We start from the raw sequence: 16,175 nt of genomic DNA, 5'->3' as shown, positions 1-16,175 counted from the left end.
AAGGTGAATTAAATTTTATGTATTGAAGTTTAAGGCCTGTGTAGATATTTGGGTTAGAGTTCACTAGAAAACGGTAGTCTACATCTAAGATTTGATAGTAATTAGAGATCAGATGTAGTTGAAACTATAGTTAAAAAAATGAGATATGATTTAAAAGGAAGAGAACAGGAACAATTCAAAGAATGATGACAGGAAGAGATTAATGAAAATAAGTAGAAAGACACAAGTAGAAACAAAAAAGATACTGTCATCAAAATCAAGAAAAGAATGTTATATCACCCAATTAAATGCTTTAAATGACAGGTTAAAAATTACAAAATCTGCCTTGTTGTTTGGTGCTGTCAAATTGGTTCTGACTTACGGCAACACAAGGTACAACAAACAAAACACTGCCCAGTCCTAAACCACTCTCATAATCTTTGTTAAGCTTGAACCCATTGCTGCTGCCACTGTGCCAATGCATCTCCTTGGGGGTCTTCCTCTTTTTCACTGACCCTCTATTCTGCAATGCATGATGTCCAGGGATTGGTCTCTTCTGATAACATGTGCAAAGTATGAGAAAGAGACGAAGTTTGGCCATCATGACTTCTGAGGAGCTTTCTGGTTGTACTTCTTTCAAAACAGATTTGTTTCTTCTGGCAATCCATGGTACTTTTAACATTCTCTCCCAACACTGTAACACAAATGTATCAATTCCTCTACAGTCTTCCTTATTCACTGTACAACTTTCACATGCATATTAGCATATGAAGCTACTGAAAATACCATGGCTTGGATCAGGCACACCTTAGCCCTCAAACTGGTATCTTAGCTCTTGAACACTTTAAAGAGGTCTTATGCAGTAGATTTGCCTAATGCAATACGTTTGGTTTCCTGACTGGCTGTTTCCATGAGTGTTGACAGTGTATCCAGGCAAAACGCAATTTTTGACAACTTCAGTATTTTCTGCATTTATCCTGATGTTATTTATTGATCCAGTCAGGGAGATTTTTGTTTTCTTTATATTGAGATGCAACCCACACCAAAGGCTGTGGTCTTTGATCTTCATCAGTAAGTATTTTAATTCCTCTTCACTTCCAACAAGCAATATTCCTTCAATCCTGAGGCCACCTTCTGCTTCATATAATCCAGTTCCTCCAATTATTTGCTCAGAAAACAGACTGAATAAGTATGGTGAAAGAAGACAACTGTGACACACACCATTCCTAATTTTAAACCATTCAGTGTCCCTTTGTTCTGTTCAAAAGACTACCTCTTGGTCTATGTACAAGTTCCTCATGAGCACAATAAAGTTATCCGCAATGTTGTCCATAGCATGTCATGATCCACAGTCAAAAGCTCTTGCATAGTCAATAAAGCACAGGTAAGCATCTTTCTGGTATTCTCTGCTTTCAGCCAAGATCTACCTGACATCAGCAATAATACCCCTTGTTCCACATCCTCATCTGAATCTGTCTTAAATAATCTCTGGCAGTTCCCTATCAATGTACTTTTGCAGCCATTTTAAAATTATCTTTAGCAAAACTTTACTTGCATTTGAGATTAATGATATTGTCTGATGATTTTTGCATTCCGTTGGGTTACCTCTTTTAGGAGTGGGCACAAATATTGATCTCTTCCAATCAATTGGCCAGGTAGTTGTCTTTCAAATTTCTTGGCATAGATGAGTAAATGCCCTCCAGTGCTGCATCAATTTATTGGAAGATTTTGTATTCCATCAATTCTTTGCCAATGCCTTCAGTGCACCTTGGACTTCTTCCTTCAATACCACTGGCTTTTCATTATATGCTATCTCTTAAAATGGTTAACAACAATCATCCATCTTCTTTTGATGCTTTCTGCATCACTCAATATTTTGCCTATTTGTTGATGTTGTTAAGTGTTGTTGAGTCAGTTGCAACTGATAGCACCCCAGTATAGGGTTTCCAAGGAGCAGCTGGTGGGTTCGAACTGCCAACCTTGTAGTTTGCAGTCCAGTGCCTACCCTACAGCGTCACATATTTTGCCCATAGAATCCTTCAGTATTGCAAGTGGAGATTTTTCAGAATATATTTAGAAGTGGGTACAATTCTTCAATTTCATCATTACTGGCTTTAGTGGTCAGTGAGTAAATTTGAATTAATAGTGGTATTAACTGGTCTTCCTTGTAGGTGTATGGAGAGTATCCTAACACAAGACAGTGTTATACTTAAAGACAGATCTTGAAATGTTCTTTTTGATGATGAATGCAATGTCTTTCCTCTTCAATTTGTCATTCCCAGCATAGTAAACCATATGACTGTCAGATTCAAAATGGCTACTACCAGTCCATTTCAGCTCACTAATGCCTAGACTATCATTCTTTATACATTCCATTTCATTTTTGACATCTTCCAATTTTCCTAGATTCATACTTCATACATTTCATGTTCTGATTATTAATGGATGTTTACAGTTGTATCCCATCAGCAAACGCAGGTCCCGAAAGGTTTACTCTATGCATGCCATAAATTTCAACTTTACTTTGAGGAGGCAGCTCTTTTCCAGTTGTATTTTTTGTGCCTTCCAACCCAAGTGGCTCATCTTCCGAATTATATCTGACAATAATGAGGTGCTATTCATTGTTTCAATATTCAATATCCTGTTGCTGACAGTATTATACTGCTATTCGTAATGTTTTCAATGGCTAAGCATTTAGGAGTTCACCTCTCCTTCTTCCTAGTCTGTCTTAGTTTGGTAGCTCAGCTGAAATTGGTCCACCTTGGGTGTGCCCTACTGTTATTTAAAATACTGGTGGGATTGCTTCTAGCAGCACAGCAACATGCAAGCCATCGTAATACAACAAACTGACAGATTAGTGGTGGAAAATTTAACTACTAACCCCAAAGAAAAAGATCTTAATTCAGAGGCCATTTACACTGCCACTCACATTTAGTTTCTTTTTATAATAAACTTCGTTAAGATTATATTTTATTAAAAAGAGGTAATGCAGTTAATGAAATGATAGTTGCAATAAGCATATTTTTACTTCTCAGTAGCAAAGTATAAATTTCTGATTTTAGTCAGTTTTTATCTGCCTTTATCATCATTTTATCATCATTTGAAAATACTGAAGCTGGAAGTTTTAAAAGGTCACAGATTAAGCCTTATGTTTTGACACTGATTTAACAAACATTTACTTATTGAATGCTTATTAGTGTTATACAGTGACTTGGAGTTGATTCTGACTCATAGCAGTCCCATGTGACAGAGTAGAACTGTTTTACAGGGTTTTCTGGGCTCTAACTTTTATGGAAGAAGTTTGCCAGGTTTTTCCCCCTACAGAGTTGCTGGGTGGACTTGAACTGTCAACTGTAGGTTAGTTGGGCCACCAGAGCTTCTTTTACTGAATAACTGTTGTTGTTAAGTGCCATCGAGTTAGTTCTGACCCATAGCGACCCTGTATAGGGTTTCTGAGAAGTGGCTGGTGAGCTTGAACCACTGACCTTGTGATTCAAATGGACTTTGTGGTCCAGTACATTAACCCACAGCACCACACCAGGACTCCCAAGACTCCACTGAATGACTACTATATGTAAAATCAATATATTTCTGGGACTTTAGAAAAAACAAGAAATTACTTATCTGGGTTGCAGTAGAGAACAGTGCCCTTCAATATATGATTATCAAAATTTTAAAAGGAAAAAAAGGATTGTAGACCTACTCTCAGTTAATGTGTTTACAAACAAACAAATCCACTATGAAACCACCTGAAGATAAATAAATAAAGGATGATTGTGGCTTACTTAAATGTGTAAGAAGCAATCAGACTAAAAACAACAAGAGATTTTAAATTCTATGGTACTAAAAACTGCTGAGATGATTTAACTACTAAATAGGTTCCTTATCATTGTGTTACGTTTGTGCAATTTAAATTTAACATTTAAAATGTTTTGGAAACATAATTTATGAAATAGAAACCGTATTTTAAATGGACATCATAAATAGATCTTTGCCTATATTCCTGATTTTTTCTTCCTGAGTATGAAATCCTAGAAAATGGATTAGTACTGCAGACAGTTTTGACATGACTGGACTTAGGGGCTTGACTCTGGAATGATTCCAGCACAATGTGAGGAAACCAGATTTTCTTCAGTGAACAGGACATGACAAATTTTCAAAAATCAATAGCTGGATAGTTAGTTGAATACTCACTCTGCTTGACATTTGTGCTGGAATTACATCCATTATAAAATGTTACTGTTGTAAATAATATAGTGGTTCTGCTTCTTAAAAGAATACTTCTCTTTTAACAACACATATTAAAGATGATAGTGATAAAATGGTATGTTATTTAAGATTTGCTTCAAAATAAACTAGTGTGGGAGAGGGAGGGAGTAGGTGAGAATATAAATAAAATAAGATTGGCCATAAGTTGATAACTGGTGGGTACCTGGGGGTTCATTAAACTGATGATTGAAATACTCTACTATTTCTCTTTCACAGATTCTGCTTATGGGATCCTGGAAGCACAGATGCTCTAGAGAATCCTGAGGAGCCTGTATATATATATATATATATATATATATACAGCTTACTCAGGAACAGAATCCTGAAGCTACTCAGTGACAGGGTTGAGAAACGACAACAACATGGTCCAATCCTGAGAAATTGATCCCCTCAGAAAAGATCATGATTTTAGGTTTCAATTCCTGAAGGTTCAAAAAGAATGAAGAGAATTTTAGCCAAATTATAAGTCTTTCAAGAGGGCTTCTTAAAAGAGAGGGTTACCCTCCTCTCCCAACTCTCCATCCTGCTACCTGAAATAAGGCAATAATGATTAGAACTCTCACAGCCACGGTGAAAACAGATGAGCCAACCATACAAACCCGGGGGCTGTGAAGTAGAAATACCTGGCCTTTTTACCTTCCGACTTGTTTTTACATGAAAGAAAAGAACACTTCAATTCACTTATGCTACTGCGTTTCTTTGTGTTTCTTCTCTCTTATATAAAGCCAAACTTGATCCTAAGTGATAAAACTTCCTTCCCCTGGATATCAAGAATTAACCAGGAATATGGAGTCCTGGTGTGGACTGTGGGTTAATACACCGGACTGGAAAGTCAGTTTGAACCGCAAGGTCAGTGGTTCAAGCTCACCAGCTGTTCCTTGGAAACCCTATACAGGGTTGCTATGGTTCAGAACTGACTCGACAACACATAACAACAACAGCCTGAAGACAATGAAAAATCAAAGTGACTTCTAAATGAATTCTTTAGAGGCCAATGATGTGATAGGCCGTATGATGGGAAAGACACAAGGATATGAAAACAAATGAAAGAAAAACACCTGTCTTCAATATATTTGAGTTTCTGATGAGACAATTGGTGTAAAAAAGTCTTTTAACCTGAAAACAGTGCTAAATATTAAAAAGTTTAAGAAGGGTCAAAGTAGGTGTCCGTATCACCTATTTGCAGATAAAACGAGGAAATCCATCTAACATTCTAGAAAACATAAATATTACTAATTTCCTCCTCCATCGCCTTCTTTCTTGCCCTGTAAGTTTCTAAGGCTGTGATCTTTATGGAAGCAGACTACCACATCCATCTCCCATGGAGCAAGTTGTAAATTCAAATTCTCAAACTTTCAGTTAACAGCCAAGTGCTTAAAAAGCAGGACTGTACTAGCTGCCACTTAATTAATTGCTCACATTAAAATGCCTTATTTTATGTTATGTGAATTTCACCTCAATTTTTAAAAAACAACTCATTAAACCGTTTGGCTGTTTCTCAAATGTTCAACAACAATTGCGTTATGACTTTACAATTTCATTCCCAGGTACATACCCAAGAGAAACGAAAGCACATGTCAGCACAAAGACTTGTACTTGAATAGTCACACATAGTGTTACTCATATGGGCTTAAAACTGTGGGAAATGTCCATCAACTGGGAATAAACAAAATATGACATAACTACAAAAGTGAGCACTAACTACACAGCAATGAAAAGGAACACACTATTGCTACATGGCACAAAATGGACAGACCTTTAAAACATATGCTAAGTAAAAGAGGCTAGGCATAAGGATGTGATATGATTCAACCCACGTAATTGCTATAAATGCAAAACCACAAAGACAAAACTGATAAAGGTCAGCCAAGAGAAGGGACTTCCAACAGAGAGAAACATTGTGGGGATGGAAGTGTTCTAAAACTGACTGTTCATTGCTACACACTGTGTAGGTTTACTATAACTCACTGAGCTGTACAATTAAAATTAGTGATTCTCGATGGCTTAAAGATTATGCTAAAACAGGTAAAAAATATTTTGGTGTTGAGTGATAAAACTGACACTAAACTCAAACTTCTAATGTTAAAATGGCAAGTGTATGCAATTTACTATAGCTATTAATTTTAAGTCCCTATTATACCACAGTTCATGAAATAAGCACTTTCTTCTTTGGTTGTGCAAAATGTTTTCCAATTAAAATAATATTAATGCCACATTCACAATATTAGTATAAATAAAACATTATGCTAGTTGATTAGTGGCATTATTTTACTCCTTACAGAGCTTCCTATTGCATGAAATATTATGATATCTCTCCATTTAAAATAAATGGTTACTCTATACTCTAAGGTAAAAAAGTTTTATCAAAAGATCAAGTTGAGTTTCTCAGTAACAAAAAGAATTCTTCCCAGTAACATTATACATCCAGAGATGTTCATTGTGGTGTAATTTAGGATTGCCAAAAAAAAAAAACAAATCAAAACAAAACAAGTAACCCTAGCTTTCCAACACCATCAATTGTTTGGCTATATTAAAAGTCTTCAAGTGAAAATTAATTGTTTCTAATATTAAAATAAATGCTGTTAATATCACAGTGCTATGATATTAAAAATTTGGTAAGACATAAAATTATGAACAACCATGATTATTACTATATTGATGTATATACGCATGTAGACATGATAGCTGCATTCAACCTGACTTTTTGCTTTATTTCCCAAATTTCCATTTGTATTGTCACTTTAATTTTTTTAAAAAACAATGGTTTTCAGAGTTTCCTCCATTCATTTACCACATTATTGACAATAAATCTGGAAAAGATAGATGAATAAGGTAAACAACAAAAATATGTTCTTTCATTGTCATCTTTTATAAATAACTACCAGGAGTCCTGGTGTGGTGCTGTGGGTTAGTGTGCTGGACTGCAAAGTCAGTTTTGAACTACAAGGTCAGCAGCTCAAGCTCAATAGTCCTTCCTTGGAAACCCTATACAGGGTCACTATGGGTTGGAACAGACTTGATGGCACTTGACAACAACAACACAAATATATACAATCACTACTACCAGTGGTGGTGGTGGTTATATACCATGAAGTCAGTTCCAGCTCATAGCAACCCTGCATAGGGTTTCCGAGGCTGTAAATTTTTATGGGAGCAGAAACTTGATATTTTTTCCCATGGAACAGCTGATAGTTTTCAACTGCTGACCTTTAGGATAGAAGCCCAACTTGTAACCATTATGCTACTAGAGCTCCTCATACTTATCAATAGTAGGGAAAAAAATGGTTTTTACCCCAAAATTTCCCAACAGACTGAATACTCTATTTGTCCCAACAATCACCAGAACATCATTACACAATTGCCACTATATATATTACAAAATCTAAGAATATGACTTATAAAGGCATACCTTTGCGTAAAGGTTGTGGCATCATTAAAATCTGAATGAGCAAAAGGGATGTAACATCCTGATAAAGAATTGGAACCTCAAGCTGTTCTTCATTCCCCAGTCTACAAGAAAAATGAACAATCACTTTTGACACTATTGTATATCTTTTATTTAAATTCACTTTATAGTTCACATCTATGTCTATGGAACAGACATAAAATTTAACTGAGAAATCTCAAGAGAAAAGGTTAGGGGTCAGATTTTTTAGAACAAACTATAATCTTTTAGCCTGTTTCATATATTTTGCTGACTCTAATATGAAGAAATAACATCAACGAAAAATTTATTATCTTAATAAAGTAAAAACCGGGACACATTAAATTGACCATGAGTCTTTCTGATCTCTTAAGATTATAAAAATTAAATGAAACAGTAAATGGAACTTGAGAGAGTTATTTTCACTACAAAGATGCAGCCCACAGAAATTTGCAGAGTATATTACACATAAGAATACAGTTTACAAATCAAATTACACTGAAAAGGCCTGGTTAATATGTCTTGTTAAAAAGACTTTTGAATTTTATGATTGCCATAAAATATAAATAAAATCATTAACATTTACAAAGTTAAACATAAAAGGATAATAACCATAGCTGAATTTAAAATACACTATGAATTCTCATACAATTTGATGAACTTGACCTACACCTATGGAAACAGTAGCTCAAAAGAGGGAACAAGTCCTTACAGCAAGAATCATTCCCACCCCCTCCACACACAGAGTAGACAAGGATGGGCAACTTGGACATTGGCTACCCAAAATGGGGGGTGGGGGGCTACAAAGGCAAGAAGTGACTGGCTTAAAAGTTTTCAAGGGGGAACCTAGATCTAGAGGGCCTGGAGGAAGGTAGAATCTCCAGTGAGTAGTATTCAATCTGACTAAGTGGGGCTGATGCAATGAAATACAGACGGGTCTCTTGTGATACAATAGTGAATAATTGTTATCAGGACTGATTGTGAGGGTAGGAAATGTAAAGGTAGATGTTTTATAGCAAGGAGGGGAGTGATTAACTTTTCAGTCTAGGAGCGGAGGTCCCTAGGACCATCAAGGGAGAAGAGCAGAGAGCGGGACCCTACCCAAAGAAGCAGTGATGCCTAAAATGGAGCCAGAGATGATGACGTGGAGCGATGGAGCAGCTGGAGACTCTAGACCCAGAGAGGGAGAGCGACTGTGTGCTGAAGACCTGGGGGGTAGGGGGGAAGGATTGCATGGAGGGGATTGTAACCATGGCAATGAAACGATATATACGATAGAATGAAGGTAAAACTAATGTTCTCCCATGTAAATTATCACACAATTCACAATAAAACATTTAAAAAACAAACAAACAAACAAAAAGAAATACACTATGAAAGACAAAGTAGCAATTGTTGTTAGGTGTCATCTAGTCGGTACCGACTCACAGAGACCTTATGCACAGCAGAACAAAACACTGCCCGATCCTGGGCCAACCTCACTATTGTTGCCACATTTGAACCCATTGATGCTGACACTTTACCAATCCATCTCACTGGGGGTCTTCCCTTACCAAACATGATATCCTTCTCCAGTGACAGGTCCCTCCTGACAACATGTCTGAAGTATGAGAACCGAAGTCTAGCCATCCTGGCCTCCAAGGAGCACTCTGGCTGCACTTCTTCCAAAAGGGAGACATTGGTTCTTTTGGTAGCCATGGCACTTTGAATATTCTCCTCCAACCCCACAACTCAAACGCACCAATTCTTCTACAGTCTTCCTTATTCACTATCCAGCTTTCACATGCATATGAAGTTATTAGAAATACCAAGGCTTGGGTGAGGCGCACCTTGGTCCTTAAGCTGACATCTTTGCTCTTCAACACTTTTAAAAGGTCCTGTGCAGCAGATGTGCTTAATGCAATACATCGTTTGACTTCTTGACTGCTACTTCCATGAGTGTTGACAGTTGATCTACGAAGAATGAAGTCCTTGACAACTTCAATCTTTTCTCCATTGATAAGAATGTTGTTTATTGGTCCAGTGGTGAGGATTTTTGTTTTCTTTACATTGAGATGCAATCATTAGAAATGCATAAACCCCAAAAATCAAATGCTGTTCAGTCGATGCTGACTCATAGCCACCCTATGTATGTCAAAGAACTGTGTTCATTAAGTTTTTCCAAAAGAATGGCTTATTTTTTGGAAACACACCACCTGGGCTTTCTTTTGAGATGCCTCTGAGTGAACCTGAACCGCTAACCTTTTGGTTGGCATCTAAGTGCATTAAGTGCACCACCCAGACCTCGTTCTCAGTACCGTTGAGTAGTTTCTGACTCACAGTGACTCTGTATAGGGTTTCCTAGGAGTGGCTGGTGGGTTTGAACTGCCAACATTGTGGTTAGTCCAGTATTTATCCTATAACACCACATAAGGACTCCACCCAGGGACTCTAGCACTATGAATAATATAGGTATATTAAAGCAGATTTGGTTATAAAAAGATTTTTAAACTCTTTCATAATGTAATTTTTTTTCATCCCAGGTGCAATTTTTAATGTAAGTGAACAAAAATAAATCGTAACCTTCCAAAATTAGCGTTAACTCTGAAATTATACTTCAAATCATACTAGCAATGATTTTAGGCTGTGCAGGTCACAGGAATCTTGGTATGGCGCTGTGGGTTAATACACCACACTGCAAAGCTGTTTGAACTCGAAGGTCGGTGGTTCAAGCTCACCAGCTGTTCCTTGGAAACCCTATACAGGGTCGCTATGCATCGGGACCGACTTGATGGCACTTAACAACAAACAACAGGTCACATAGGTCTCTTTTGAAAATTATTCTTGGATTTGTTTTTATTTCGTAACTCTTCAAAAACATTAAAATCATTCTTATCTTACAAGCCATACACAAACACAAACATATCCCTGTCAAATATGGCTCACCAACCATAGTTTCCCAGCCCCAGATATAGACCAGAGGATTTAAAAATAAAATTTACTATTTCAAAAATTCTACTTCTTGAGATACAGGCACAAAGTAACTGGCTTACAAGTTTTCACTCAAGTCACAGAATCACTTCATATGATTATTTATATCACTTCACATGACTAAACTAAACTAGGGAGTTTAGTTTAAGAGTGTATGGAGGAAGGTAAAATCCTCACTGAATTGTTTTCATCTTGTCTAGATGGTTCTGGTGTAAAGGGATGGAGAGAAAATTCTTATGATTCAATAGTGAGGATTTGTTATCATAACTAATTTCTACTGTCACAACTGTAAAGGTAGAAGTTTCGTAACAAAAACAGGGGAATAGTTACCTTACAGTCCAGCAACAGAAAACCCTAGGACCATCAAGGGAGAAGAGTACAAGTGGAATGCGTGACCCTATCCAAAGAAGCAGCAACACCAGAGATGGAGGCAGAGGTAAGGACATGGAGAGAGTGGGGAGCAGCTGAGGACTCTGGGTTCACAGCAAGAGAGGGACAGGGTGCTGGCAGCCAGTAGGCAGGCTTGCAGAATGTGCCTTTGGGTTGTTTAAATAATTATATATTCCTGAATGTTTTTGTGTACATCCCCTCCCCCGCCAAAAAAAAAATAAAAACAAAGGGAATGGAAGTACTATTGAATGATGATGCACAGAGGAGATTGTAATCATTGCAACGAAATGATGGTGTAAAGCCAATATTCTCCCATGTAAACTATCACTCAGTTCACAATAAAACCTTTAAAAAAAAAAAAAAATCTACATCTTAAATTAGTATACTATGTATTAATTTCACAACTAATAACTGATTTTACAAGTGAGTATCTTGAACAAAAATATTAAAAGTGTATAAGGTTATATGAAGTGATTCTGTGACTTGAGCAGAGCCACAAATGTTATGTTTAAAGAATGAGTTACTTTAAGAAGTCATAGTTCCTACATTCAAGCAATGTATCAATGCCAGTGAATGTGTCAGACAAAATTACAACTCAGAGAGTAAGAATTTAAGAGACAGGAGCACAAGAAGGGAAGTATAGATCCTGTTCAAAGATGAGGCAAAGTCAGGTCAAGGAAGATTTCATTCTGGTGGGGAACGGGAGGAAGAGAAATGGTGTTAAAAGGACCAATCAGCATCTGGTAGACAGCAAAGGCTTTGATGAATACATGAAGGAAATAGGAGGGGGCATGGTTCTGCGAAAAATGGGTGCAATGGCCAAACCTGATTGTATCATCACTACGGATGGCAAAACCCTCACCATCAAAACTGAAAGCACTTTGAAAACAACACAGTTTTCTTGTAACCTGGGAGAAAAGTTGGAAGAAACTACAGCTGATGGCAGAAAAACTCAGACTGTCTGCAACTTTAGAGATGGCGCTTTGGTGTAACAACAGGAGTGGGATGGGAAGGAAAGCACAATAAAAAGGAAACTGAAAGGTGGGAAATTAATTGTGGAATGTGTTATGAACAACGTCACCTGTAATCGGACCTATGAAAAATTAGAGTAAAATTTTCATCTTTACTTTGAATAGGAATAAGCTGTGAGAATGAACAAGCTCAGTTCAATGTGCAAGTCACACTGCTTTGTTTTTGTTTTTCCATTACTGTGTTTAGTTACTTCTCTCACAAACATTTACATGCAATTGTTTAAAAGTGTTGGTTTAATTAGGATCATCCCTTTTGTTATTAAATAAATGTGTTTGTGCTAAAAAAAAAAAGAACAAGGCAAGTGCAAAGCCAGAAGATCATTAGAAAAAATCAAAGCCTATCCTGATATGGCACTGTAGGATAAGTACTGGACTGAAAAGGTTGGTTTAAACTGCAAGGTGGGCAGAAACCTTGGAAACCCTATACGGGGTCACTATGAGTTGTAAGAAGTGCAGCCAGAGTGCTCCTTGGAGGCCAAGATGGCCAAACTTTGTCTCTCATACTTGGAACATATTGTCGGGAGGGACCAGTCGCTGGAGAAGGACATCATGTTTGATAGGGTGGAAGGTCAGAGAAAAAGAGGAAGACCCCCAGCAAGATGGATTGGCAGACTGGCAGCATCAATGGGCTCAAGCGTGGCAGTGGTAGTGAGGTTGGCCCAGGAACGGACAGTGTTTCGTTCTGCTGTGTATAACGGTTGCTAAAAGTCAGTACCAACTCGATGGCAATTAAAAACAACAACAGTATGAGTTGTAACCAACTCTACAACACTTAACAACAACTAGGAATGGCAAGTAATCTAGTATATTTAGAATGTCCATGCATGAGGAAGGTATGAGTTTGCAGGTGCAGGAGAAGGGTCAAAGGTAGAGGCCAGATGATGGAGGATCTTGTATATCATGGATCTGGATAATAGCATATGAAAAGTCTCCAAGGACAAGTAAATAGGCAACTAGAATAAATACACAGATTGCTATAATGCATATAAAGCTGCCATGCAACAGGAGCAAAAAAGGGGTCTTCTAACTTAGTCTGAAGCTGATGAGAATGGAATAGACCATGGACTGCCAGATGAAAGAACAAATACGTCTGGAAATAAGTACAGTCAGAATGCTTCTTAGAAGTAAGAATAGTGAGACTTTGTCTCACATACTTTGGAAATGTTATCAGGAGGACCAGTCCCTGGAGGAGAACAACATGCTTAGTGGGAAAGAAGAAAGTCAGTGAAAAAGCGGAAGATTCTCAGCAAGATGGACTGATACAGTGGCTACAACAATGGGCTCAAACATAACAATGACTGGGAGAATGGCTCAGGACCAGGCAGCGTTTCATTTTGTTGTACACACGGTTTACTAAGAGTTGAAACTGACGTGAAGGTACCTAACAAACAACAACAAAAACAACATGATGGTAAATGGGTTTCTATTTTTATTTTGCATTTCTATATTCCATAGAGAAAATGTGAAAAAAATTCATGCATCCATAAAGAATTTCCATCCTATATTTACACATTTTTCAAGAACAGTTTCAACTGTCTTTAATCTTTCAATACTTACTGTGAATTCATGTCCTCTATTAGCTGCGTGAGTTTTCTCCAAGGATTATATTCAGTATCAATACTATAGAGCCGCATGTGCAAGGCTAACACATGGAATAATTGATCTAAATAAATTGGAGAAAAGGTAATCAGAAAGTTCACATGATTCCCTCAAAACATAATTTTGACAATAATTCTAATTCATAAAGAAATCTATTTTCTGTACTTATTATTTACCATGTTTATGTATCAACTATTTCATGCTCTGTCCTCACACTCAATCTAAATATAGGAATGGATAGGAATACTTTGTTTTCTACATACCCTGCCACAGACATATTTCTTCCTTGACTTCATGCTGCAGACTTGCCAACTTGCACATCTCACTATTAAATTTACTATGAACTTCAGTATCCCACTCTCACAAAGGAACCACAAATAAAGCACTCACTTTATATGAGATACCTTTCAAAACGTCATTATCAATAGCCATGTCAGGGACCCAAGCACAGAAGTGCAGTGGTGCTGTAGAATAAAAACTGGGCTGCTAACAACAAAATTGGTGGTTCAAACACACTAGCTGCTCCACTGAAGAAAGATGAGGCCTTCTACTCCCGTTAAGATTTCCATTCTCAGTAACCCTATACAGGGTTGCTATGATCAACAATAGCAAGTTCAAGCATACCTAGATTTATAGGTTTGTAAGTCAAAGGATAAAGCAAACATCCTTTGTGGACTTGAATGGTCACTTCTGCTTTAAATCTGCATTTTTATGGTATTACTTTTTCTTAAGCCATGTCATTTAAAATGTAATTTTGAATACCAGTAAATATTTCTTAAATGTTAAGACCTATTTGTCTCATCAAGTGGAATTTTAAATTTCCTGCAGAAGAAAACTTCACAAATAAAGGAATATACATATTTAGCAAAGAATAGGTACCATACAAACTTAATATATGAACTAAAATTTTATACTTAACTGTTTTCAAATGATTAGAAATTTAAAATACATATAACTACCACTTTTCAGATGAATTTGAGATATTCCCATTGGCAATGCCAAACAGTGAAAATGTAATGTTACCTCCGCATAATAGGTAATTTCTTAGTCCTATAGTTTTTAAAGTGTTTTTAATGTTGATAAAATGTTACAACCAATCTTGTTTTAAAGTAAGTTCATAGCAAATATCTCTTTTACTAATGGCACATAGGATAAGCACTGGACTGCAAGTTAAGATTTGTTGTTTTTTTCTTTTTGTTTGTTTGGTGTTTTAAAAATGTTTTATTGTGAATTATGTGATAGTTTACATGGAGAACATTAGCTTTACATTCATCCTATTGGATCCTTTCATTGCCATGGTTACAATCCTCTCCATGCATCATCAACCAGCCAAAGGGTATACCCCCGCAAGCCTGCCCCTCGGTGGTCAGCACACAGCTCCTCTCCCTCTCTGGAGAGGGTCTAGAGTCCCCAGTCACTCCATTTTTCCATGTCATCATCTCTGCCTCCATCTCTGGTGTCACTGTTTCCATGGGTAGGGTCCCACACTCCGCTTTTTTCCCTTGATGGTCCCAAGGACCTCCATTCCTGGACTGCAAAGTCAACAACTCCCCTTCTTTTGCTACAAAATGTCTACCTTTACTTTTCCAACCCTAACAGTCAGTCCTGATAGCAATTATTCACTGTTGTGCCATATGAGTGCTATCTCCATCTCCTTTTATCAGCCCTGCCCAGACAGATAGGATACTACTCAGTGGAGATTCTAACTTCCTCTGTGCCCTCTGGATCTAGGTTCCCTCTTAAAAGCTTGTAAGCCAATCACTTCTTGTCTTTGTAGCCCTCCCCACCCCACCCCCGCCATTTTGGGTAATAAATATCCATGTTGCCCATCCCTGTCTACCCTGTGTACCAAGGAGATGGGAAAGACTCTCACTGTTAAAGATTTGTTCCCTCTTGTGAGCTACTGAATCCATAAGTGTAGGTCAAGTCCATCAAATTGTATCAGATTACTCTTTTTTTTCCTCTTCTTTCTTCTTCTAGTTGAGTTCTGATCATCCAGCCATTGCAGCTAGGTCACGTGGGTATTATCTGAGAGTGTGGGTGTTCTCATGCATATGCCCTCACTTCTTATCAACTGAATGCTTCACTCTCCATTCTAGTCCTCTGTGTATATGTCACTAACTCTGGGCCCAGAAGTCCCCAGGTCTTATCTGGCCAACCAAGCCTCCACCCAGGTTCACAGGAGTCTATTGAACATGGCTGGACTTAGCTCACAGCTCATTTCTGTTTTTCCCTCACTTCCCCTTATTGGTGACCAACATGGTCAATATTAAGAGCACATGTCTGCTCATGTATTCCTACTTGAGTCTTAGTCTTGGAAGAGGGTTTGCCCTGAGGGGACCCGACCACTTGCCTTGATGCCTCCTGAGTGAGCAACTTGCTTGTTCTTGTAGTAGTCAGTCGGACTGCTGTTATTGTTTTGTATGTTTCCTGTCGGTCTTTCTTTCAAGAAGTTTCTTTTGTTCTTCTAGCCACTCCAGGCTGGTCTGCTTGTCCTTTCAAGTGGAAATTTC

The 16,175-nt window shown here is 37.5% G+C and overlaps 1 protein-coding gene across 1 annotated transcript in view; it reads right to left on the bottom strand.

Annotated features, from left to right (window-relative positions):
- UBR3 (ubiquitin protein ligase E3 component n-recognin 3 (putative)) overlaps positions 1–16,175 on the bottom strand; it is a 247,525-nt gene that overhangs the window by 26,109 nt on the left and 205,241 nt on the right. The window contains exons 31-32 of the mRNA XM_006867038.1: positions 13,621–13,726; positions 7,658–7,758 (exon numbers count right to left, since the gene is read on the bottom strand). Coding sequence (XP_006867100.1) covers positions 7,658–7,758; positions 13,621–13,726 — 207 coding nt within the window. The remainder of the gene's footprint in view (positions 1–7,657; positions 7,759–13,620; positions 13,727–16,175) is intronic.

The sequence above is a fragment of the Chrysochloris asiatica genome, unplaced genomic scaffold, assembly GCF_000296735.1.
Source record: "Chrysochloris asiatica unplaced genomic scaffold, ChrAsi1.0 scaffold00099, whole genome shotgun sequence".
Classification (NCBI taxonomy): domain Eukaryota; kingdom Metazoa; phylum Chordata; class Mammalia; order Afrosoricida; family Chrysochloridae; genus Chrysochloris; species Chrysochloris asiatica.
The sequence above is the reverse complement of the archived record's forward strand: the minus strand, read 5'-3'. Positions and strand labels throughout refer to the sequence as shown.